Raw genomic sequence first — 24,675 nt, 5'->3', positions numbered from 1 at the left:
TTTAAGTCATACAGAATAGATATCAGAGCCTTAAACAGGCTGGCTTCTGCTAAATGGGTCAAACTGGGCACAAAGTATACAAACACATACAGTAACATCCTTATAGAATATGATGTAACACTATAGATCAACTTACCTCAGAATATATAAAGCATATAAACAATTACAGCAATATGATGCAACAAACACAGCAGTGCTACTAATCCAAAATACTCAAAGCTTCATAGAACTGGAACAAACATTTATTTTTAGCTCCATTCTGCTGCTGATACATACTTTAGGTTTCTGAATATTACACTTGTTGCTGCCTTTCATAGTGTGTAACTTGAAGGCCCTTGAGTACTTTCTCCCACACTGAAAACACTGGAATGATAAAATGATTTGAACATTACCTAATAAGACTGATTCAGGACAGACAATTAGATATTTTAAACTTTTCTAGCAGTCCTTCACAAACAGGGAACAGTCTGTCTATTCTCTCCATCTGTCAGCTGCTGCTGGCTCTTCCTCCTCCTCTTCCTCACACACTGTTGAGTTTGTCCTGGTGGATCATCAGGGGTGCAAAGCCTCACAGATGATGTGCAGCAGTGTGTCCCTCAGTCTGTCCTCACTCTGGACACTTGCAGTTGTCACACATGGAAATCAAATGTGTGATAAACTGCAGGATTCAAACACAAGTGTGACTTATAAACACATGTTCATACTTTTATTACACAATCAGAGAGAAAGAAACAGAGAGCGAGTGCAGGACAGACAGACAGGTGAAAGTCTCAGGTGTATACACTGCTACAAAACAGCACAAAAGAAGGAGGATTTAGTGTTTGTGTTATTATGAAACAAGAGGAGTTCCCAGATGGTACAGTGAACACCTGTGTGACTCCTGCGATTAAAGCATCTTTCTTTCAGCTTAACGAGTGAACCGTCAGCTCGTTCAAACACACGTTAAAGTCCGTTTGGCTCGACACCACCGAACAGAGGCAGCAATATAGCAGAGCTAACATTAACAGTGCAGTGGATCCTGCTTGTGCCGTGATATTCAGGACTGCAAACCGAGCAGCATCACTGACTTTCAGCTTGTTGTGTTTGTGGATATATGACTGACTTTAATTATCCACAAAATCATCACAATCTCTGTAAGATTAAGGTCGACTATATATATATTTTTTAAAGTAAAGGCTTTAAAACCAAGTTAATTCTGAAAGTACAGACATCGCTAATGTCACATAATTTTCCCGACATGTGGCCAACAATAATGGTTTAATGTTCTTCATTAAAAAAATATTTGCGCATAAATAAGTGACATAATATTCAGTACTTACTTCTGAAAGTTTACTCTTCCTCCGCTCCGCTTCCACCGTTTTTTTTCGGCAAAATTATCCACACCACCACCGCACTATGAAGTCTGGGATATGTTGGGCCATGAAGGCTACACCGACCCATCCTTAAAATTCAGGGAAATTAAGGACGCATTTGAGGGCCGCATGTAGAGCAGCCTTCTCTTGTCGCTGTGACGTAATCGGCCTTAAAATGCAGCCTTTAAGGCTGCAAACCCCAAATCCGGTCATTGGTACTTCCTGGCTTGTGTAGTTACTAGGTAACAAAAGCTCAACACTGCCCCTAGCGTCCTGGAGCACTTCCATTGTGTTTTGGAATTTGCATGTGTTTTGGAGTTTGCAAGTGTTTTGGATTTTGCAAGTGTTTTGGAGTTTGTACGTGTTTTGGAGTTTGCATGTGTTTTTTTAGTTTGCAAGTGTTTTGGATTTTGCAAGTGTTTTGTAGTTTGTACGTGTTTTGGAGTTTGCAAGTGTTTTGGAGTTTGCATGTGTTTTGGAGTTTGCATGTGTTTTGGAGTTTGCAAGTGTTTTGGAGTTTGTACGTGCTTTGTCTCTAGGGGCCACCGTAGTATATGGCCATTTAAACTAAAATAATGAGATATTCTACGAAATTGAATATAATAAGAAAAAATACACACAGGCACACAAATTCCCACAATTGGACAGTCACCATTTGTTTCTCTCAGCCGTAGAGGTCTATAAGCTCTTTTTAGTCTCTCACACTAAGTGCACAGAGGATAGGAAAAAAAAAACACTCCACATTATGGAAGCCCGTTACTATGGAAGCCCGTTTCCGCCACTAAAAAAAAAAAAAAAAGGATCCATAACTCAAAATTTCGAGTTATTTTCTCAAAATTTCGAGTTATTATCTCGAAATTTCGACATATTAACTCAAAATTTTGAGAAAAGCAACTCGAAATTTTGAGTTAGCGCTGCCAATCAGTAATCTACGTGAATGACGTCATTTCCATGTTACCCGGAAGCTGAAGCCCTCAGCTACAAATGCTACAGCTAAGCTACCGGTATTACATCCAGTCGTGAATGCACAGATTGCTGAGTGTTTTCAGCCTGGCTTCACAAATGATGAAATCCCTGTGTTATTAGCTGAATCACATGGTGTTACTATCAGCAAACATACTTTAATTTGTTGGGATCCGTTTTTGAGTGCGCGGTCCTGCGCCATATGCTTCCGGGTAACAAGAAAGCGACCTCATTCACGTATATTTTTGATTGGCAGAGCTAACTCGAAATTTTGAGAAAAGTAACTCGAAATTTCGAGTTATATTTCTCGAAATTTCGAGATAATAACTCGAAATTTCGAGAAAATAACTCGAAATTTCGAGTTATGGATACTAGCTTTTTTTTTTTTTTTTAGTGGCGGAAACGGGCTTCCATACATTTCCGCCACTAAAAAAAAAAAAAAAAAGATCCATAACTCGAAATTTCGAGTTATCTTTCTCGAAATTTCGACTTATTTTCTCGAAATTTCGAGTTATTTTCTCAAAATTCGGACTTATTAACTCGAAATTTTGAGTTATTAACTCGAAATTTTGAGAAAATAACTCGAAATTTCGAGTTAGCGCTGCCAATAAGAAATCTACGTGGCTGATGTCATTTCCTTGTTACCCGGAAGGATATGGCGCAAAGGGGTGCGCACTCAAAACTGGATCGTGTCGTGAGCTGCTGTATTAACAACAAATGGCGCCAGGTTCTTCAGTTTTGAATGCCTTCCTACAAATGATAACTGGATAAAAGGTATATAAAAACAGTGTGACAGCGATTGTTACATACAAAGTTGAATAGAATGCAACGTCAGGGTTAACCAAAGGTACCTATAAGGTTTCTGTTACACGCTAATGACACCTGTTACGTCTGATGAAACAGACGTTTTGCTGAAAGCATGCGTAATAAGTATACAGCACTGTATAAAACAAAATCACAAATCACCCAAAACAGGGAATATGACTGACAACTATATAAATAAGGAACAAAACCAATAAAACTGTAACCAGACAACTGAGAAAATGTGGGATTGACTGTATTGTGATGCTGATTGTAGTTACAGTGCAAATGGACACTTAAAAATGCAGTTCCCACTTCTCCACCATAGTCAGAGCTCATAATGTAGGTAGGCACAGATACTTTGACGATAATATGGTGGCTTTATTTTAATTTTGTAATTTTAATTTACATCCTTCCTTACAGCATGGGAGACTTGACTGAATTCTTGAAACAAAGAGAAGTCTCTGAGGAAATTATACAGACCTTGGAGAATGAGAAGGTACTTAATTCCAACAAGATACTGGTTGAAATGCAACTTTTCCTCATTGTTCTTAAGTTAAAAATAGAATTGTATTTTCAAGGCTGGTTGTTTCAATAAATTAAATTATTTTTCCATCTTTAGATTGATGCCAGTGTCATAAGTCTAATGACAGATGAGGAGCTGAAGACTTATTTGCCATCATACGGTGATCGTCTAGCAGTATTTGGATTTTGCAGACGGAGGGGCAGCAGCCGCAAGTCAGCGCTTTTTGAACGGCTGAAATCCAAACTGTCCAAAAGAAAATTATCTGAAGAGGATGGCAGTAGCACACGGCAAGAAGAACATTCCCAAACAACCCATAAAAGAAATGCTCTGAAGAGAAATAGAAAAATAGAAATAGGATGGATGCATTATGATGAAGACACTGAGGTTTTCAAGCAGGTTAGAGCTAGACGAGGAGGAGGAACAAGAAAAATAGACATCTGCAAGGATGCCAAGAAAAGGGACATATTACAGGTTGCAATAGGCCTGTTCTTTCCAGATGGAGGAAACATTCAGGGGCCCTTAACAGATTTTGACTGTGATCTGAAGGATTATCAAGAGATGATAGTCGATGATGCATTGACAGTAGGAGAACTTTATCATGTCACAAAACTTAATATCCTCAGGTTCTACCTCACCACAAAGAAAAAACAAAATGACAGCCTTCAGAGCTCCAACCCAGGTTTGCATCCATCTTCAGAAATTGAAGCGAGTCCTCAAAACCAAACCTCTTCTTTTACTGTCACTACAGTCCAAACATCTGCTCCATTTGAAACAATCAGCCATGATGTGACATACATTGAAGACACTCCAAACGATAACCTTCCACAATCTTCCACGCAGTCTCTAAGCACTAACACTTCTCACAGCAGTGACATTATTTTTGTTGGCCCCTTTTCTGACAGTGAGCCAATAAATTTGGATGACACCCTGATTTTTTTCTCCACAACCTGGTCCATCCAGTGAGAGAGTGAGGAGAGTAGTGGTGGTCCACAGAGGGCAGGTAATGTCAGAGCTCATTTCACATTTTAGTGATAAGGACCTTGAAGATGTCGACATCAAAATCCAGGTCTTACTGCCTGATGGAACACCTGAAATGGCCCATGACGATGGGGGAGTTGTGAGAGACTGTCTTTCAGAATTCTGGAAAGAATTCTATGACCAGTGCACCACTGGAAACGTTTACAAAGTGCCCTTCTTAAGGCATGATCTTGGGCAACCGGAGTGGGAGAGTGTGGGCAGAATCATTGCATTTGGATGGGTTAGAGAGAAATATCTGCCTGTGAAAATTGCACCTGCCATTCTGGAACAAGCTGCCTTTGGATATGTAAAGAGTGATATTGTGGAGAATTTCCTTAAGTTCATGCCTGACTCTGAGCGTACAGTGTTAGAGGCGTGGCGATCAGACTTTAGCACCGTGGACCAAGAAGAACTTATAGACATACTTGATAACCACAGCTGCAGAAAGATACCAACAGCCTGCAATGCCACTGAAGTCCTATTGGAGCTTGCACACAAAACACTTGTCCAAGAGCCTGCCTATGTTATTGAACAGTGGGCAAGAACACTCAGCACTGCATGGGAAAGCCTTTGTGATCTATCTTCAGTTTATGAAACCCTCCAACCAACTGTGAGAAAAGTTCTCAAGTGTCTCACTTTCCCTGAAACAATGACGGCTCACCAGAAGCTGATTCAGAAATATCTAACTACATATGTGAAGAATGCTGAGAAGGAACATTTGTGTTTGTTCCTCAGGTTTTGCACAGGTTCAGATTTACATCTGGGAAAGAACATCATCATTGGGTTTAACGAACTGAAAGGTTTCCAGAGACGACCTGTGGCACACACATGTGGGTGTGTACTGGAGCTGTCGATAAATTATGACAGCTATCCTGACTTCAGATCGGAGATGAACAGTGTGTTGGAATCAAATGTGTGGGTTATGGACATTATCTAAAGGTTTGATTCACGGACAATGGCTTAAAAGCCATTGTTGTTTTACAACAGATTATATTTGAGTTGTGAACTAAGACTAAAGTGTTCCCATGTGAATGTCACAGCAAAGGTTTCAGGTGTTTAAAAACTGAGTTCCAAGAAAAAGTATTTGGTGAAATACCACTGTAATGCAATTTGAGGTACTTCTTTGTGTTTCTGTGTTTTCCTATTACAACTGAGGCAATATTTTTCTAAACACTTGTGACATGCATTTCTGCAGAGGTCTCAGAGTGGCAGTCTGGAGACCATTTATAAGCATTCCCATTTCCTCAGTCAGCATGTGTGCATGTGAACAATGAAAGCAGTTTTTCCACCTTTTATTCATTTTTTCTATTATTTGAATCCAAAATCAACTTTAAAAAATGCATTAGGTTAATTTTAATTTGTCAAATTTTATTAATGTAATGTCAAAAGATGACATGTATTGTAGTGGTTCACCAGAAAATTAGAGATTGAGACCCCTGCAATATGTAGTGTATAGTACATGTAGGAGATATATGCAATATCTCCTACATGTTTTATCATCGTGCACACATTTTACAGTTTACAAGTCAGGTTTTACTTTATCATTGTATTTTATTACAGTTATGTTTGTACAGTTCTGTTTAGCCATCTGGGTTATGGTGACTTTTGCTAAATTGAATGGCCATAAGGCACACCTATATGCTTTTATTTTGGATTTCTGTGAAATCAGCAATTGCTTAGCTGAAGGTTGATTTTTGGTTGGCTTTTCCTGATTTTTGTAATGGAAAAAAACCCCTGTGTATCATAGCCCCCTTTTTCAAAACTACATAGCCGATGGGGTAGTTATTTAAAAGATATTTTCCTATATTTCTGTTTTCATGTTTGAGCCTAATGTATTTGCTTCATAGTGGTTTTAGACCACACGTTCTTATTCTTTAATTGTAGGATATTGTTATCAGATCTTGCCATATTATCCTCAATCTCTTTTTATTGTCCCATTCTTTTTGTATTTTTAATAATAATTGAACTTTTGCAAAACATATTGCATATTTTTGTTGAGTGTATTATCGTACTTTTTCCAAGTCTTGTGCTTGCAATTAGCTTTTTATAAGAATACTTTAAGGTTTTTTGTGTTACTGTAAATACAGTACAGTTATTTTGTTTTAAGACAAGATGATGGCAAAAGATCTGTGTTTTATAATAAAGTGTTCAATGAGACAAATTACATCTTTAATTTTGGTAATTTCTGGGTTTTTATTATTCTGAGGCGCAATCCGAAAAAAAAAAAGGTCCATAAATCTCACTCAGTTAGGTTATCCATATGCTAAAAAATATATAATTATACTGCCCATAATCAGGAAAACAGTCAGTATATATAAAAAGTCTCAGCAGTGAAAAAAATGACAGTGAAAATTTTTTTTACTGCTACATAACCAGATATTTCAAAACATCAATAATTACTCAAATAAAAAGAAAGATGAAAAAGCATATTTACAAAAAGTTGAAATCATAATTCCAAGGTGACATGCGCTGCATATCCTCCAAATAGCAGGTCTAACAGACATTATGTTTACATATGTTTTAATAATAAGGCTTTTAAAACAAAAAATTGGTTTGTTAATTGAAATAAACCATCCAAAAAAAAAACAACCCTCCAAAAATTAAATACAATTTTTATAGCCTTTTTCAATTGGCCCTGTTCGTGAAATACATTTTCAGGCCCTCAAAACCCATGTATGTGTGCCCCAAAAACGACAACCATCCAAAAATTAATAACTCATAAAAGTTTACAATTTAAATATGAAAATACAGAATTAAAAATGCATAACGATGTCTAACCTTTAAGGCAAAAGCTCCAACTCAGTAAGCATCAACTGCCTTAGCTTTACATACAGATCCACTGTATGAAACACATCATCTGAGAAGTCCAGGTTATGTTCTGACATGAGTTCTACACAGAGATGAAAGACATCCTCTTCACATGGAAAGTCTTTGAACACGCATTCTTCAAGGCAGGCTTCAACTTTGTCCATATTGACATGTTTGAGACAGTCCCTCGCGCCATAAATGTCTGGGAGGGCATACATAAAAGATGGTCGGCCATGAGGACTTCGGGAGTTGTGGACTGGGCGCATTCTGTGGTCATTCCAGGCCAAAGCAACTTCATTTAATTCTTCCTAGATGAAAACAAAATGAACAAAAGAAACATTTTCAGGCATACAATATGAAAATGTTAATGTACAAAAGCACAACTAACTTCTACATTGATTTTCTTAGCTTACACACCATTAATTTAGCTTTGAGCTACATTAATGATATATATCCGTATATATACACACACATACCTATACACACACACACACACACACACACACACACACACACACACACACACACACACATCATGAACAGACAGATACTTATTTACTTAGTTTTGACCCACCAAAAATGCTAACCGAGTACAGAGAGAGGCCTAAACACATAAATAATCAATGTGTTATAATGTATAATTGTGTTCCTTGATATATATGTGGAATTTTTTTTTTAACAAAACAGTTTAAAAAAAAAAAAAAAAAAAAAAAGCACTACTTTTCACGTGTACTTTAATATATCTGATGTTTCTATAATATACAAAGGCCGTGTGAGTTGTTACAAATTAAACAGTTACAATACATGTCGTTTACACAATCACCTATGTAAACTCAACAAAAGAAACATTTTCAGGCATACAATATGAAAATGTTAATGTACAAAAGCACAACTAACTTCTACATTGATTTTCTTAGCTTACACACCATTAATTTAGCTTTGAGCTACATTAATGATATATATCCGTATATATACACACACATACCTATACACACACACACACACACACACACACACACACACACATCATGAACAGACAGATACTTATTTACTTAGTTTTGACCCACCAAAAATGCTAACCGAGTACAGAGAGAGGCCTAAACACATAAATAATCAATGTGTTATAATGTATAATTGTGTTCCTTGATATATATGTGGAATTTTTTTTTTAACAAAACAGTTTTAAAAAAAAAAAAAAAAAAAAAAGCACTACTTTTCACGTGTACTTTAATATATCTGATGTTTCTATAATATACAAAGGCCGTGTGAGTTGTTACAAATTAAACAGTTACAATACATGTCGTTTACACAATCACCTATGTAAACTCACCTGTATAATGTGAAGAAAACAGAACTGGACCAATGATTTGTCCAAGAAAGAGTCTGAGAAGTGGCCATCCTCTCTTAGTTTGTCAAATAGTTCAATCCAGTACTGGATACACTGGCTTCGTAAGATTAGCCACCATCTTTCAATGCGTTGATTTCCTGTACTTGCTCCAAATATGACGTGCTCTCTTTCTGGTTCATTGTCTGTAAAGTGCAAAAATCGTTGCATGTGAGCCACATGGACGTTTTCTGTTCCTAGATCTAATCTCACTCGATCAGGGCAACCACCTTGTTGAATCACGGCATCCATGAAGTAGCCAGCAATTACTCTCGGGTCATTATTTGTCTTGTAAGCGTCTAGCCATATTATACTCCTTGAAAATCCGTCAATGCATCCACTGATTGCAATCCCAAATGGCTTCAGTTTATCGTAGCCGTCGATATGCCACACATAGTTGGGGCCTCTGCTATGATACACTCGCCTCCGCAGTCGTCTACGTGACCTCAAATCCACACCTTCTCCATCGAATAAACGGAGCAGAAGACGAACGGTTTCTCTGTCAGTAACAATGCCATTCATCCAACACTTCTGGTGCATCCAACGATACCCATGACACTGTCCTGAGGTTGCCAATTGTGCTTGTATAAAAGCTGCCACCTCTCCCACCTCTGTTTTGTTCTTTCTGCGCCAAAGTCGGTTGTTGTGTAAAATCCTTTCAAGTGTACGGAGGCTGATAGTAATGCCATGTGATTCAGCTAATAACGCAAGAATCTCCTCATTTGTGAAGCCACGCTTAAAATACTCAGCAATTTGTGAATTCATGATCCGTATCTATAATTAGCATTTCTGTAGCATTTGTAGCTGAGGGCTTCAGCTTCCGGGTAACACGGAAATGACGTCATTCACATAGATTACTGATTGGCAGAGCTAACTCGAAATTATGAGAAAATAACTCAAAATTTCGAGTTATTTTTCTCATAATTTCGAGTTATTAAGTCGAAATTTCGAGTTGCTAAGTCGAAATTTCGAGTTGCTAAGTTGAAATTTCGAGAAAATAAGTCGAAATTTTGAGAAAGATAACTCGAAATTTCGAGTTAAGTATCCTTTTTTTTTTTTTTTTAGTGGCGGAAACGGGCTTCCATACCACATAGTAGAGATCTTCACCAAGGCCAAATAAACTGCTACATTCACAGTGAGCATTTTGCCATGTGGATAAGCCAAAGTTTACAGTCTAATAGTATTGCTGAGAGAACAGTCTCCAAAATCAATAATGCTCTCCATGGTGTAGGCATTAATGTGAACAAAAAGCTGTGATCAGGATATGCCCATTGACAAAAAAAAAAAAAAAAAAGAAGCTATACAGGGTGGGCCATTTATATGGATACACCGTAATAAAATGGGAATGGTTGGTGATATTAAAGTCTTGTTTGTGGCAATTTGTATATGTGACGGGGTAAACTCCTCAAGATGGGTGGTGACCATGGAGGCCATTTAGAAGTCGGCCATCTTGGATACAACTTTTGTTTTTTCAATAGGAAGAGGGCCATGTGACACATCAAACTTATTGGTAATGTCACAAGAAAAACAATGGTGTGCTTGGTTTCAATGTAACTTTATTCTTCATGAGTTATTTAGTTATTTAAGTTTCTCTTTGTTCACAGCCATTGACATGTTGAAGAGGTTAACACGTGAGGAGCGGATCGAAATTGTGTTGATATCTGGTGAACGCAGTAACCGGGTCATTGCAGCAGATTTCAATGCAAGACACCCTACGAGACCACCCATCTCCCATGCTACAGTTAGCAAACTGCTTGCTAAGTTTCGTGAAACTGGTTCAGTGTTGGATTTGCCAAAATGTGGACGCAAGAAAACTGTCACCAATGAAGAAACATCAGTGATTGTCCTAGCTTCATTCAGCAAGAACCCGCAGCGTAGCACTCGCCGCATGTCACTGGAGAGTAGTCAAACATCCCTTCGGCGGATATTAGCTACTCACAAATGGCACCCTTACAAACTCCAGCTACTGCAGCATCTCAACAAGGATGACCCAGATCGACGCACAGAATTTGCAGAATGGGCAAAACAAAAATTGGAACAGGACCCTCAGTTCACGCAGAAGATTTTGTTCAGTGATGAGGCAAACTTTTATGTGAATGGTGAAGTTAACAAACAAAACCACCGCTATTGGTCTGACACTAACCCACATTGGATGGATCTCTCCAAGACTGTTGGAACAACAAAAGTGATGGTTTGGTGTGGTATATGGGGTACAACGATAGTGGGTCCATTCTATATCAATGGAAACCTCAAGGCCACTGGATATTTGAAATTGCTACATGATGATGTGTTTCCCTCTTTATGCACTGAAGCTGGCACGTTCCCTGAGTTTTTCCAGCAAGATGGTGCACCACCACATTATTGGTGGCAGGTCCGAGCATTCCTAGATGAACAGTTTCCTAGAAAGTGGATTGGTCGTCGTGGGCCAATTGAATGGCCCCCAAGGTCTCCCGATCTGACCCCCTTAGACTTTTATCTTTGGGGTCATCTGAAGTCAATTGTCTATGGTGTGAAGATACAAGATGTGCAGCACCTGAAACTATGGATACTGGATGCCTGTGCTGGCATTTCTCCTGCGGTGTTGCTATCAGTGTGTGAAGAGTGGGAGAAGAGGGTTGCATTGACAATCCAACACAATGGGCAGCACATTGAACACATTTTATAAGTGGTCAGAAACTTGTAAATAACTCATGAAAGAATAAAGTTATGTTGAAACCAAGCACACCGTTGTCTGTGAAGGTTCTCAGTCATCCAGGTCATCGTCGTCAAATGAGCTTGCAAAGAAAAGCGTCTGGACTTCTTTAAGTTACTTGAAGACGTTTCACCTCTCATCCGAGAAGCTTCTTCAGTTCTAAGGTCAAATGGTGGAGAGTCCCAGATATAAACCTAGTGGGAGTATACCCCCACAGAGGGACAAAAGGACCCCCTGATGATCCTCTAATTGCCTGAGCCAAGGTGTGAAACTGGGTGTGGGTCCCAATCAGCCAGAGTTTCGGGTGAGTTCATTGTGAAACCTGGCCCCACCTTATCATGCGAATTCCTGAGATCAGATGGCCCAGGATGTGAGTGGGCGTTAAGGGGTCTGGGAAGGGATCTCAAAACTGGATTATAGATGGCAGAGAGTTGGTGTCGTAAACCACCGCCTCTGTTCAAAGATGGTTGCTCACAGTGGAGATAGATGGCTTCTTTCACTCCTCTTTCAAACCATCTGTCCTCTCTGTCCAAAATGTGAACATTGGCATCCTCGAAAGAGTGTCCTTTATCCTTAAGATGCAGATGGACTGCTGAGTCTTGTCCTGTGGAGGTGGCTCTTCTATGTTGTGCCATGCGATTGTGAAGTGGCTGTTTGGTCTCTCCAATGTAGAGGTCTGGGCATTCCTCGCTGCACTGTACAGCATACACCACATTGTTAAGTCTGTGTTTTGGTGTTTTGTCTTTCGGGTGAACCAGTTTTTGTCTGAGCGTGTTGCTGGGTCTGAAATACACTGGGATGTCGTGCTTGGAGAAAACTCTCCTGAGTTTTTCTGATACACCGGCTACATAGGGGATGAAGTCCAGATGCTTTTCTTTGCAAGCTCCTTTGACCAAGCACACCATTGTTTTTCTTGTGACATTACCAATAGGTTTGATGTGTCACATGGCCCTCTTCCTATTGAAAAAACAAAAGTTGTATCCAAGATGGCCGACTTCTAAATGGCCACCATGGTGACCACCCATCTTGAGGAGTTTCCCCCCTCACATATACTAATGTGCCACAAACAGGACTTTAATATCACCAACCATTCCCATTTTATTACGGTGTATCCATATAAATGGCCCACCCTGTACTTTGTGCTAATCGCCACATACTAGTGTACTAACACTATTTAAGGCATAGAATATAGCCACTGTGATGCCATTCATTGGTTTTGGACTACCTGTTTTAAAACTAAACAACATTAAAGCAACATTAGGTGTAATTATGTGGACCACTGCATTACCCAATCAGGAGCAAAAAGGTTCTAGACCACGGGTAGACCACGCCAGGTCTCGAGTGTCCTGCAGGTTTTAGATGTGTCCTTGATCCAACACAGCTGATTCAAATTACTAAATTACCTAGCCAACATGTCTTGAAGTTCTCCAGAGGCCTGGGAATGAACTAATCCTTTGATTCAAGTGTGTTGACAGAGGGTGATACCTAAAAACCTGCAGGACATTGGCACCCGAGGCCTGGAGTTGCCTACCCCTGTTCTACACTGAAGTAAATGTGTTAAAATCATTGAAGTAGCGACAAATTATTCATAACCGTTATTAAAGATGCATGTGTAAATATCCAAACATGTAAATACTAAATATAAACACAAATATGACCATGGTTAGCTCTGCAAATAATGTAAGAAAATTTAACTAAAGTATAAATTCACTGCCACACCTGAAATTAGTGTTTAATGTATTTTAGAACGAGAAATGACCATATTTGGATCACACTATGCACACTACGTTATCAGCCAATGCTTAGGCTTAGTGAGCCATTTTTGTTCATACTCAGGGGCAGTAAGCAATTAATTAGAGCTTTGAAAAAGATCAATTAAATTCTAGAATTTCTCTCAACAAAACTGAAGTAAAAATATGTGGGGTGATCTGACACTCACAGAATTTATATTATTCAGATAATTCAGTTAAAAAGCTACAAAAAGAAGGCATCAACAGTACAAACACAGTAAAAAATGAGGTCTAGCAAACAGTGACTGACTCCAGCTGCCTGTGTTGTGACTCCAGTATGGATAAAATATTTTAAAAATCGACTTGCTATCAAAAGGACTGTGATCATATTAGATAGTTCTCACAGTTTTAACCTGTAGTCTTACTGTTTATTATACATTGATATACAAACTCTTGGCAGCACAAATATAACCAGTGTTTCAATCACTACTCCAACAAATAAAGTATCACACATTACACTTTACTTTTAAAAAGTTTATTTAATTATCCCTAACATGCTCTGAGAAAACAAGCACATAATTACCAACAATATGAAAATTAGCCTAAGCATTTTGCAATTTTGCATAATTTTAAAAAGTTTAAATTTGTTCAGTATTGAACAGCAGAAATGAGGCTTTCTTGTCGGAAATAAGTAAAAAAAAACAAACAAACAACAAAAACAAAAAAACCCAGCGGCCGACACCTTAGACTGGTTGGTAATAAGTAGGGGTGGGTTTTGATTAGAGATTGAGAGAGAGAGAGAGAGAGAGAGAGAGAGAGAGCTCTACATGAAGTGTGATATATATATATATATATATTTTTTTTTTTTTGGTGGTGGAAGCAAAACCGCAAATGTACGAGGAAATTCGTGACAATGTTTATGTGAAGCGAAATATGAAGCGAAATGTGAAGCGTAGTTTGGATAGTCTTTGTGGCTGCTGGTTCAGTCAATATTGTTTGGAGAGAGATAAAACCTGCAGCTTCAGAATCGAGCGCTGTCGGCTTTCAGCCCCGAAGGCGTGTCCGCGTCCTCGTACGTGCTGTCGGGTGAGAAAGGCGACATCTCACTGATTCGGATGCGTTGGGTCCACGTTTTGTGTTTACGTCTTTGTGCAGAATCCGTGTACCTGCTCTCATTTACTGTTTTAGCTGTTTGGTGGTTGTAGAAAATTTGTGAGGTTTAACCTGAGATTCTGGCACTTCGGGCAAAATAAATTTATATTTAAAAATCAATTCAGGATTTTAATGAATCAATATCATGTTGTCCAAGCCAGAATCGATTTTAATTGATATATCGATAATCAAAACCCACCCCTACTTACAACTCCTTCAGTTACATGCTAGACATAAGCCTAGTATGTAAGCCTCTCAGCAAAACAAATAGATAAAGTAGTGTTTATATCTCCTCTTCTCAAAAGTTGTAGATCCCTCTAGCATTTTCCTCACTCATGTACTAAGCTCAAATCACCTGAATAAAAGGGAAACTTGTCGGAGCGGCCCCTGCCAGCAGTGGAGAGCAAGCCACGCAAAAGCTGAGGCAGGAGTGCTGGAGGTTCGGACGGCTGGGACATTGGCATGGTCCCAATCGGGTTATTTTACTGCAGTGCACCAGTGATATCAGTTTGTATTGGTGGATTATGCAACATGACGTCCTGAAGCAGCGCTACTGTGCACCATTTCCGCAAAGACTTTGGCACGTGTGCTGTTTCAGGTCTGCATCCGGAAAGAAATACTGATTAGAAAGAAAGAAAGAAAGTGTACTTCATTAATGGGGAAATTCTTCTCTGCATTTAACCCATTCACTCAGTGAAGCAGTGGGCAGCCATTGGGCGCCCGGGGAGCAGTGTGTAGGGACGGTACCTTGCTCAGGGGTACCTCAGGGTAGCTGTTCAGGGGAATCGAACCCCCGACCTTCCGATCATGGGGCTACCACTCTACCTACTGAGCTATTCCTGCCCCAGGGATAGCTGGGGCAGGGATAGCTGGGGCATTAACCAGGACACATTGTTCATGTCATGCGTTCAGGGCCTTACAGGTTACATAAATATAAAATACAAATTGTTCAGAAGGAATTGGTTTAGATGTCAAAAATGCAAGTAATACAAGACTCACATGTGCTTGGTATAACCTGTTAGTTTTTGTGGTGAAAACAGATGGGCCTATATGGTTCTACCAACTATCACAAGGTGAATGAGGTCTTGCACTTTGATGCATATCTTGTCCCAGATCCACGTGTCCTGGACTGGTTAGGCACTGCTCGTTTTTTTTTCACAACACTGGATTCGAGGGTTACTGGCAGATTCTGTTGTCTGTTGTTTCCAAAAAGGAAAAAAAAAATGACCGTCTCTACTCTGTAAGGTTTTTACCAATTTGTCAGACTTTCATTTGGCTCTTTTGGGGCCCCAGCCACCTTCCACCTCTTCATGGACTGACTGCTATGTCTGTAGGCAGCTTACTTGAATGATGTTGTCATCCATAGCGACACCTGGGTGGCATGTGCAGTAGGTGGCCATGGTCCTGGAATTCCTGAGGCAGGTTGGGGTCACGTCGAACCTGAAGAGGTGTGCGGTTGGATGGAGGGAGAATATGTATTTGGAGTACCACTTAAAGGCAGGTAGCTGCACCCACAGTTGGAGAAAAGAGCAGCCATTGCAGCCTGCCCGTGTCTTGGGAACAAACAAGAGGTGAGGTGGATTATGAGGCTGGCTGGCTGGCTGGCTACTACCACTGGTTTGTGTCCGGCTTCATGAAGCTGGACAGGGTGCTCCAGATCTGGTCCATTTAATGGTTTAACCGGACTTAAAAGGCTCTCTGTGGGGAACCCCTGGTCCATACCCTTAACTTTTCCCTCCTTGTCATTCTGCAGATGAATGCTCGGGGCTGTTTTGGCCCAGCAGGTATGGGAGGGTCAACCGCCCTGTTGTGTTTATTGGCCAGAAACTGAGAGGGAGGTATGTGGCGGGGTGTGGTCTGCGGCTCTGCTGCAGGGGAGGGGTGGTGCAGTGGATTTAGTGGGCAGTGCCAGATAGGCAGGCAGGACAGCTGAGACTAATCAGAGAAAGAGAGAACAGTGCCAGGAACAAGGCAACTGAAAAGCTGTACAAGCAGCCTCGAGAGAGAAAAACATTGTAAATAAATCAACACTATTCCTGCAGCATCATATAAGCCCCTTTTCCATTAGTACCTACTCAGATTGACTCGACTTGAAACGACTGGTTTTCCATTGCAATTTAGTACCTCCTAATGTGCGTGGTCATTGTCATTACAACGTTTCAGAGTGTCCTGCGACACAATTAATGCGAGATGATTGCTACAAAAAAGGTGGACGGGGAGGCAAGAATATACCTGCTGCTCAGTCTCTGCCTTTTTGTCAGACTCTGGGACAACAGCATTGTGGGGTTTTTTAGTAGCAATTTCCTTCATTGCTGGGTTCAAAAATGGTGGTTTTGATTTTCGTGAATGAGACTCTTTCATGACTCATCGATTAAAGCTACTCGCCAGCCAATTGGTGGCATGCAGTCTGATGATTAGTACCTGGTTCTAGATGTTTCATTTTTTTTATCCAAGGGTCTGCTTCTTCTGTTGTAAAATATGTTGTAGAGTCCAAGATATTTAACCCCTAGTGGGGGTTATTCTTTGGAAGTAGTCCTAAGGGTCAGTGATTCACTATTGACCATATGGGTCATCACATGACCAGTGTTGGGTAAGTTACTTTAAATTAGTAACTTAGTTACATTACTAGTTACTTCTATCAAAAGTAACTCAGTTACTTCAAGTTACTTGTTACTTTCAGAGTAACTAGTTACTGGGGAAAGTAACTTTGGTTTGTCTCAGAATTCTCTTGTTAATGTGTTGCTTCCGTAACTGGATACCCAGCAAGATTGCCAGTCTTCTAGCTTGCTTACTTGCCATAAGTGCAGTGTGCCACCTACCAATAGAAAGGAAAAAATAATGTGCACATTTCCACGAGAGAAATCCCACGCCTGATTCTATCCTAGCCTGCTTTTTACATCCAACACAAAAACTGCAGTCGTGGTGCTTTCGATTGTACTGAGATCTCGGAAATTCTGCCTTCTGAATAGGAAGATGTAGGTAACACCAGACTGCAGATGAGCTGCATACAGAGCTGGACTGGGACAAAAAAAATCGTCCCGGGCATTTTGACTAGAGACCGGCCCACCATTATAGGAAAAATCATAAAGCCTTTGAATGAAAATAAACACTGTTGTGACTGTGATGTACACTGTTCTGATGGTATATATGTATCAATCTATCAATCGTTTGTTGTAAGACTCAGATAATTATTTTTTTAAAAGTGAGACATTTTAAATGAGAATAAGAAAGTATTTCCTTGTGCCCCCCTCTCCCTGTTAATACCCTACATGGACCCCTGGCAACACTTTGCTAGACCCGCCCCTGCACAGTTACCAGCTGTCAGCTGCTTAGAAAAGGATCCTGGTGTTATTTGTCTCTCAGAAACAGTTCATAACTTCCCTTCAACTCATTCGTGTTAACTAAAAGGTAAACCTGTTTCTCCATCCCCTGTTCAGCTCTGATGATTCAGTAAGGACATCTCCTGGTTTCATCTTCATGTTTCCCTCTCACCACATAACCAAACCATATCATGACCAGCAGGTTTACAGCTGTGGCTCCAGCAAACATCAGCTGATACTAGAAATTAATATTAAATAAATTCTAACAACAGCTGATCAAGCTTAAAAGTGCTGCTGTTGTTTACCGCGACATCCGCTGGTTCCCTCTTTCTGGCGCAAAGTGGGCGATAAATAAACAAGAGAGAAAAGCCGATCAGCTGATCATTGATCAGTTTCATGATTGAAGTAGAAACAGGAGAGGGAGGGTGAGAGGATGAGAGAAGAAGAGGCAGCTGTGCAGCAAAGACACAGAATAACTCCAGCTTTGTGTCTTCTTCAGCTGAAGTCCGGGACAAACTGTTCCTTTTCACCTCAATACGAAATGCGTAATATTTTCTCTGAATACGAGACGATTCCGTTTTTTACTGGACGGTTGGCAACTCTAATAATTAACCTTATGAACAAAATAAAGTTCAACATCAGTAACATAGCACCACCCAGCTGTATAGAAACTCCGTCATGCTAGCTAGCACGCAGTACGAAAAAGTCAGAATAACGAAAATAAACTCCACCTAAGCTTGGTTTATATCTGACCCAGATGGACTGCAGGTTATAACTTCTTACCTGAAGTTCAGTTCACCTGACGCTCTCGGACCAGTGGCCGCTTCGGGTCTCTCCTCTTGTCTCCGTTTTCCTTCATCCACCTGTGGGCCTCCACCACTTGCTAATGTTATTGAATCTGTGGAAGCTCCGCGACAGCCACCACACGAAGTAACGAATAACGAGCCTATCTAAAATCCCAGTAACGAGTAACGCGTTCCCGGTTTTGGCATAATAACTAGTTACCGTGCTCGTTACCACAATAATAACGTAGTTACTGTAACGCGTTACTTAATAACGCGTTAGTCCCAACACTGCATGACCCAAGGTGTGGAAAAATAGCACAAGTCATTGTCATTATCATAATCTGGGATTAAGAATGAAACCACTGAGATCTTGACCGAACCCATCATATGAATTTGAAGTCACCTGATGCAAGGTGTGAATGGAGCTTGATGCGCCTAAGAAGGAATGTTAACCCCTACATTGTAGTTGGCTGTTCAAGATGGTTGTTCAGAGTGGACATAGTTGGCCTATAACACAATTTACATCATTAAGGGATTTATAAATATTCTAAAAAGAATGTTTTTTCCCTTTAGTTTTGAGTCTAGTTATCCAGAAAACTCACAAAAAACTCGATTGTTGATAACAAGTCTTAACATACCAACTAGTTACGATTGCTGACACAAGAGTCTAATAAACTGATGGAATTTGTAGTAATGAAATAAAAGATGAGACACGTTATTTTAATACGGAATGGATGCTACTTAAATCAAAATATAGTGTTGAGATGTGCGAGCTTGATGTGTGAAAGGACACAATTACTCTACTGGAAGCCAACAAAGAACTGTCAGCAAGCCATTATGTTACACATGAATAGAGCAACATAATTGCAATGGAGTTGACGTTAACAATGACGCCTCCTCACTTAAGATCGCAGCTTAATTAAAATGCAGCTTTGCCACAACTGGTCTCATTTATCACTCTGCTCACATGTTATTAGTATATTCTATGAGTCAAAGTAATTTTAAAATCTTACTTCATTGCAATTAAGTCTGCAGACATGCGGAAATGCTAGTTTGGCTGCTGTGTCCTTGATTAATCTTTAATGTGACTAAGAGGATGCGCTTACACACAACTTAATTAGTAAGAACTGGTATCATGATATAGTCATTTTTCTCTATTTTTGAAAATACTTTATGCTTGACTGTGTTTTTGACAAAAATGTAATAGCTCTAAATACAAGGCTTTAAAACTAGCAAAGCCTACCCATACAAACAAAGATGACCAGGTCATGCATACAGAAATGGATTTTAATTTTAGTCTCCACTGTCTCTGTAAAAATAAAGCAAATAGTCCCAGAGTTGCAAGGCATATAAGTTGCAATATTTATACAGCTATAATTACACACCTGAATATGGGACAAATGTGGTATAAGCTTGTTGAAACTTCTTTTCATGGCTATAGTGAAGGTATATGCTGAACTTCACGGCACTACAAAAATCAGAAGCAAAGAGTGACTCTTTTTTTCATTGCCATCATTTCTGCTGGTCATATCAGGAAAAATGCTGTTGTATGAACATTAAAATACCGGAATTTCATCCACCTGAGCACCTTTTTCCTCCACATTGAACCTTTGTTTGTTTATATACTATGAATGATATATTAAATATTTTTTTCCACTATGTTAAATGTCAGGACTTATGGTTCCAAATCGATGGTCTTCTGTGGTGAGTTTGTTCATAATTCGAACCTCAAGAATTTATAGCAACATAGTAACAGCACTGAACAGACAAAACGTATCCATCTGCAGGGAATTGATCAAATATGTGCCAAATAGATAAGACGGCCGCTGAGGAAGATGTCTGGATGACATATTTGTCTCTTTCGCACATGACACACTGTTCTAATTAAATGTGTTACTGCATGTAAATGCCCAACTGATTTAGAGTTTTACTTAATTGCTTTGGCACATTTCACGAGGCACATCTGAACTTGTCAGCACTAAGGATATACTTCCCAAAACAAAATAAACATGCAGTAAAACACTGTGAATACCCTGCAAAAGGCTTCAAATTGTTCATCACAATTGCTTAAATTGTGTGTCAAACAATGTTTTTATGTAAAAAATTGTCATTTTTTACCGAAATAATACAATTTCATTTTGTAAACCCAGATTGCCAGATTAGAAGTATCAGACTATAATTTTAGTTATATCTATCGGTGAAAACACTTAAGATGCTGTTTTCAGGAGAAGGTTATACATTTAAAACTGAATGTATTGTGTTCTTAATAATTTCCCCCAGGGATCAATAAAGTATTCTGATTCTGATTCTGATTCTTGTATGAACCCAGGTAGTGAATATGTTTAGACATTTTGTCAGAATGACAATGAATTCACACAACATAGTTCAACAAATTGAATAAAATCTGAAAAAAGACACTGATTATGACATGATTGCATTATAGTTTGCAGAATAAAAACTTTCATCTGATAGAAATCTTATTAATTTTGTCATATGAGATGAGCCAAGGCATTTGCAAAATGCCAGCAAATAATACAGAATGTTCTTCCTTTTGTGCACAAATACTATAATACAGGATTTCACAAACTGTTTTAAAAACTTTAACAAAAATGAGACAAAGCAACTGATCAAACTTGTAGAATTGGATCTCATGGAAGTAGTGTCCTCCAAGTCTTTTGCATGTAACCAGAGCACATTCATCGATTGTCACCAGGACCTCTGAATCAACTGAGCCAGTGTTAGCTAGAGTTCACAGAATGTCAATGAATTTAGTGACCTGTAGTAATTAGCAATGACAGGTGATGTAATGTGCTGGAGACCTGAGTTCAACTGATCTAAACTTTGACATGACACCTGAAGCAACTATCAGTGGGAGAGATGGATACTGTTGAGTGACATATGAGTGGGAAAGGCAGGTATAGCTGTTGGCCCCAGTACATCTACTAAACCTCTTTAGCAAAGACAAGAAGAAACATATGAAAGCAACACCAGGAAGGCGTTTTAGCAACTAACATTTAAGTTCTAAATATATGTTATTTCTAAAACAGTGACATGAAGGTAGCCTTTGAATTGCCCTGGATATAAGTCAAAAACTGGCAATGCCACCCTACACAGATGCACACCCTTTCCTCCAAAGATGTATTCAGTTCTCACAATGTATCTGCCATTATTGGAAGTGACAGAGAAAATAAATGAGCTGTAATGACCACTTTCTCATTTAAAGTGCCAATGCAGTTTCAACGGGAACCTCTTTGAGCGAATATTGCTTTGTCTAACAAAGCAAGTGATAAACACTAAATGCTGAGCAGCTAATATACAACACTAATCAGATGAGCTGTATTTCACAAGCAGTATGCAAATGACCAGAGAGATTGCCTTATTAATCTTAATGTTTTCATTTTCTAACCACTACTTGCTGAACTGTTGCGCTGTTTTAGGTTCTCCCAAGCTTGAAGTGGCATTATTTGAATGGAACAAAAAGGGAGTGCAAACCTTGCATATCTACTGGTCAAATTTAATATTGTCAATAAGTCATTAAAATGATTTTGGGTGCTCAGAGTTATGAAACTATTTAACCACTCATTGTCCTGACATAATGCAACAATTTGCAAGTTGTATATTTTTGCCACTTTATGTAGCACTGCTGTTGCCATTTCATTGGGGACATATTTCAAGAAACAAGTCCAATTAGAACTCATGATGTTCATTCAAAATTTGTTCAAATTCTTAGGGAGTCATGGAAAACAAATCCAATGTAATAACTATTCGCTGGTGTTTTACCTGTATTCACTAATTGAAAATATAAAATGTTCTAATGCAAAAACAGTGGCTAGGAGATAAACAGTGGGCTCTATTAAAATTTGTCAGCTGTCTTTCTCCAAAGTGTGACAGCACAATAGTTTTATACCCTTTATCAATGTTATGGTAATATAACCTTTGCAGTTTTTAAAAATACAGAAAGTATTACAGTTCTGCTATTGTAGAAATTCATAAAATTCAAAAGTAGTTGCAGGCCACCCATGTAGCTAAAAATCATGTTTTCTGAGGTGAGGTACAGATGTGATATGAATATGAACCCATGTTTCTTGTCTGGTCTGTGGGCGTACTAGTTACTTTAGACGTCATGTGAAGTGTTTAATACCTGATTCAATAAGATTTCTTAGAATTTACTACTGGGTGGTCCTACATGCTGCCTTTTTAAAAAGATATTTGTGTGTGTGTGTGTGTGTGTGTGTTTGAGAGAATTCTTGGAGACACCAAAGCCTGCAGAGACAGACGCCCTGTGAAGAAAATCCAATATGCTGTTCCATAATGAAAAGGGGATCGCAACACTACTTAGTGGGCTTGATACAGTCCATTCAATCAGAGGCTGCCAACATGCTGGGATTTAGAGGCAGTAGCCCTCACCAGTGGCTCTCTGAGAAAAAGAGATAACAATGCCGAAACAGTGGAAACAACACAGAACAAGTTTTTGAGCTTTGCTGCTGTCATTCTAATATGAAAAATGATTGCACAGTTGCATTAGTTAAAATAAATAAATATATATCCAACAACAAAAATGATTATTTACTCCAGTGAAACATCTGTATGTTTCACCTGTGTTGAATTCTATTTAATGTGCTGTGACAACTGGTTCCTTCATAAAGCCAGCCAAAATGTTAGCAGTATAGACCTGTGTATGCGACACCCCGTGGCATGCTGTGGAAAACTGCAGCTGTGGTACACATGTCAAAGACAGCAGCACAAGCAATTAAAACAGCTTCACAAGCAAACGTGCAGACAATAAAACACGGTGGTAAAGAATGATGCATCATCAAATAGAGCCTTCACTTTTATTTGTTGAGAAGTGCCAGTCAATCGATTTACCTTAAGATCGTTTACATTCAGCTGTGCCGATCATCGCTCGCGTCACGTAAAAATCTATATAGTTTGTCAGGGCTGCTGGCGTGTGAGAGTGAGTGGATAGGCAGTGACAGATTGTTTCGATCACACTCTATTACCATCTTAACGCAAGTGATTTGACTTTGCATGCGACAAGGGCTCTGAGATGCTGATCTTGTTATTGGATTTCCTATGATAATGTCATAAAATGTCATCAGCTGGGAAAGAGATGCATCTATCATGCATGAGCAAGTGTCAAAAGTAATAACACTTTACTATTGGCGCTCCTGTGTGATTTTTCTGGCAAGAGTACAAGTTTGTGTGTGTACGAGTGGCTTTTAATGTGAAAAAAACGTCTGAAAAATAGAGGTTGCGGTGATGGTAGCGGTGCTCTGTCTGGTCTTTCTAGCTTAAAGGCATAATATGCTGAATGGTGAGAGATGTCTGCAGCCTCATCTGGACAAAATGAAGATGTCGTGCTGTGTCTAGAGGCTACACAACACTCCCATATGTCTGGCTGAACTACTTGAGAATGGTCTGACATTTGAAATAAGGACGTGCAAGGGCACTCAAAACTATTAGGGTTGAATTTGAAGAATCACTCAATCCCTGCTACAATGAGATAAAAATAGGTAACCACAGAAAACCAATAGAAACTCTGGATAATTAACACACTGAATTATTATTTTCTGCTAAAAAAAAACCCCCAAAACATAATAACACTTAATAAGAGTGATCAGTGACATAAAGATCTCAAGTGAAAGGAAAACCACTGAATTTGAACCGATTTGGAGATGTCTTCGAAACATATTCAAACCACTTGGCTTATATTTAACAGTGTTTTGTTAAATATAAGCCAAAGATTTTGATGGATTTAATTTCCATTTAAGTTTTTCCAGTGTGTGCCAGCTGGGACTTTATGGAAAGCACTGTTAAAGTCTACAAAATGACCACAATTCATCTTTAAATATTGACTGATCTTTATTCATATTGAATTAAAAATATATTTTTGACAGATCCATGTAACAAAACAGAGGGAATATGTATTTAAATGTATTAGCTTGGGAAGGGTGTCAATTAACCAGTAAAAAGAAATATTTAAAACCGGTAAAATGTGACAAAGCAGGCCTATAAAACTAAGTTCTCAATCATTCTAGTGAATCAATACAAACAACTTATAATTTATGCTCATTTAATGATGGAACCTACTTTCTTCCTAACTTCAGTGTAATTTAATGAACAGATTCAAGGGCATTTGAGGAAC

At 39.0% G+C, this 24,675-nt stretch overlaps 1 protein-coding gene and 1 pseudogene across 1 annotated transcript; one reads left to right on the top strand and one right to left on the bottom strand.

Moving 5' to 3' along the window:
* Positions 1–3,059: 3,059 nt before the first annotated feature.
* On the top strand, positions 3,060–5,810 carry LOC146616357 (uncharacterized; annotated as a pseudogene).
* Positions 5,811–7,219: 1,409 nt separating this feature from the next.
* On the bottom strand, positions 7,220–9,705 carry LOC146616356 (uncharacterized). Its single transcript, XM_085374809.1, has 2 exons — positions 8,798–9,705; positions 7,220–7,775 (listed from the first exon to the last, which is right to left on the bottom strand). The coding sequence occupies exons 1-2, from the start codon at positions 9,614–9,616 to the stop codon at positions 7,440–7,442; spliced, it is 1,155 nt and encodes a 384-aa protein (XP_085230935.1). The 5' UTR covers positions 9,617–9,705; the 3' UTR covers positions 7,220–7,439.
* Between the last annotated feature and the right edge of the window lie 14,970 nt (positions 9,706–24,675).

The sequence above is a fragment of the Diplotaxodon limnothrissa genome, linkage group LG16 (assembly GCF_057381915.1).
Source record: "Diplotaxodon limnothrissa isolate DT_005_m linkage group LG16, D_limnothrissa_male_GT1.1, whole genome shotgun sequence".
NCBI classification, from domain to species: Eukaryota; Metazoa; Chordata; class Actinopteri; order Cichliformes; family Cichlidae; genus Diplotaxodon; species Diplotaxodon limnothrissa.
The sequence above is the reverse complement of the archived record's forward strand: the minus strand, read 5'-3'. Positions and strand labels throughout refer to the sequence as shown.

Excerpts from the sequence above, each read along its gene's own strand:
- LOC146616356 (XM_085374809.1), bottom strand. The coding sequence starts at position 9,616 with ATGAATTCACAAATTGCTGAGTATTTTAAGCGTGGCTTCACAAATGAG. Across the intron at positions 7,776-8,797 it reads GTTTTCTTCACATTATACAG|GAAGAATTAAATGAAGTTGC; the intron begins GTGAGTTTACAT and ends GTTTTCATCTAG.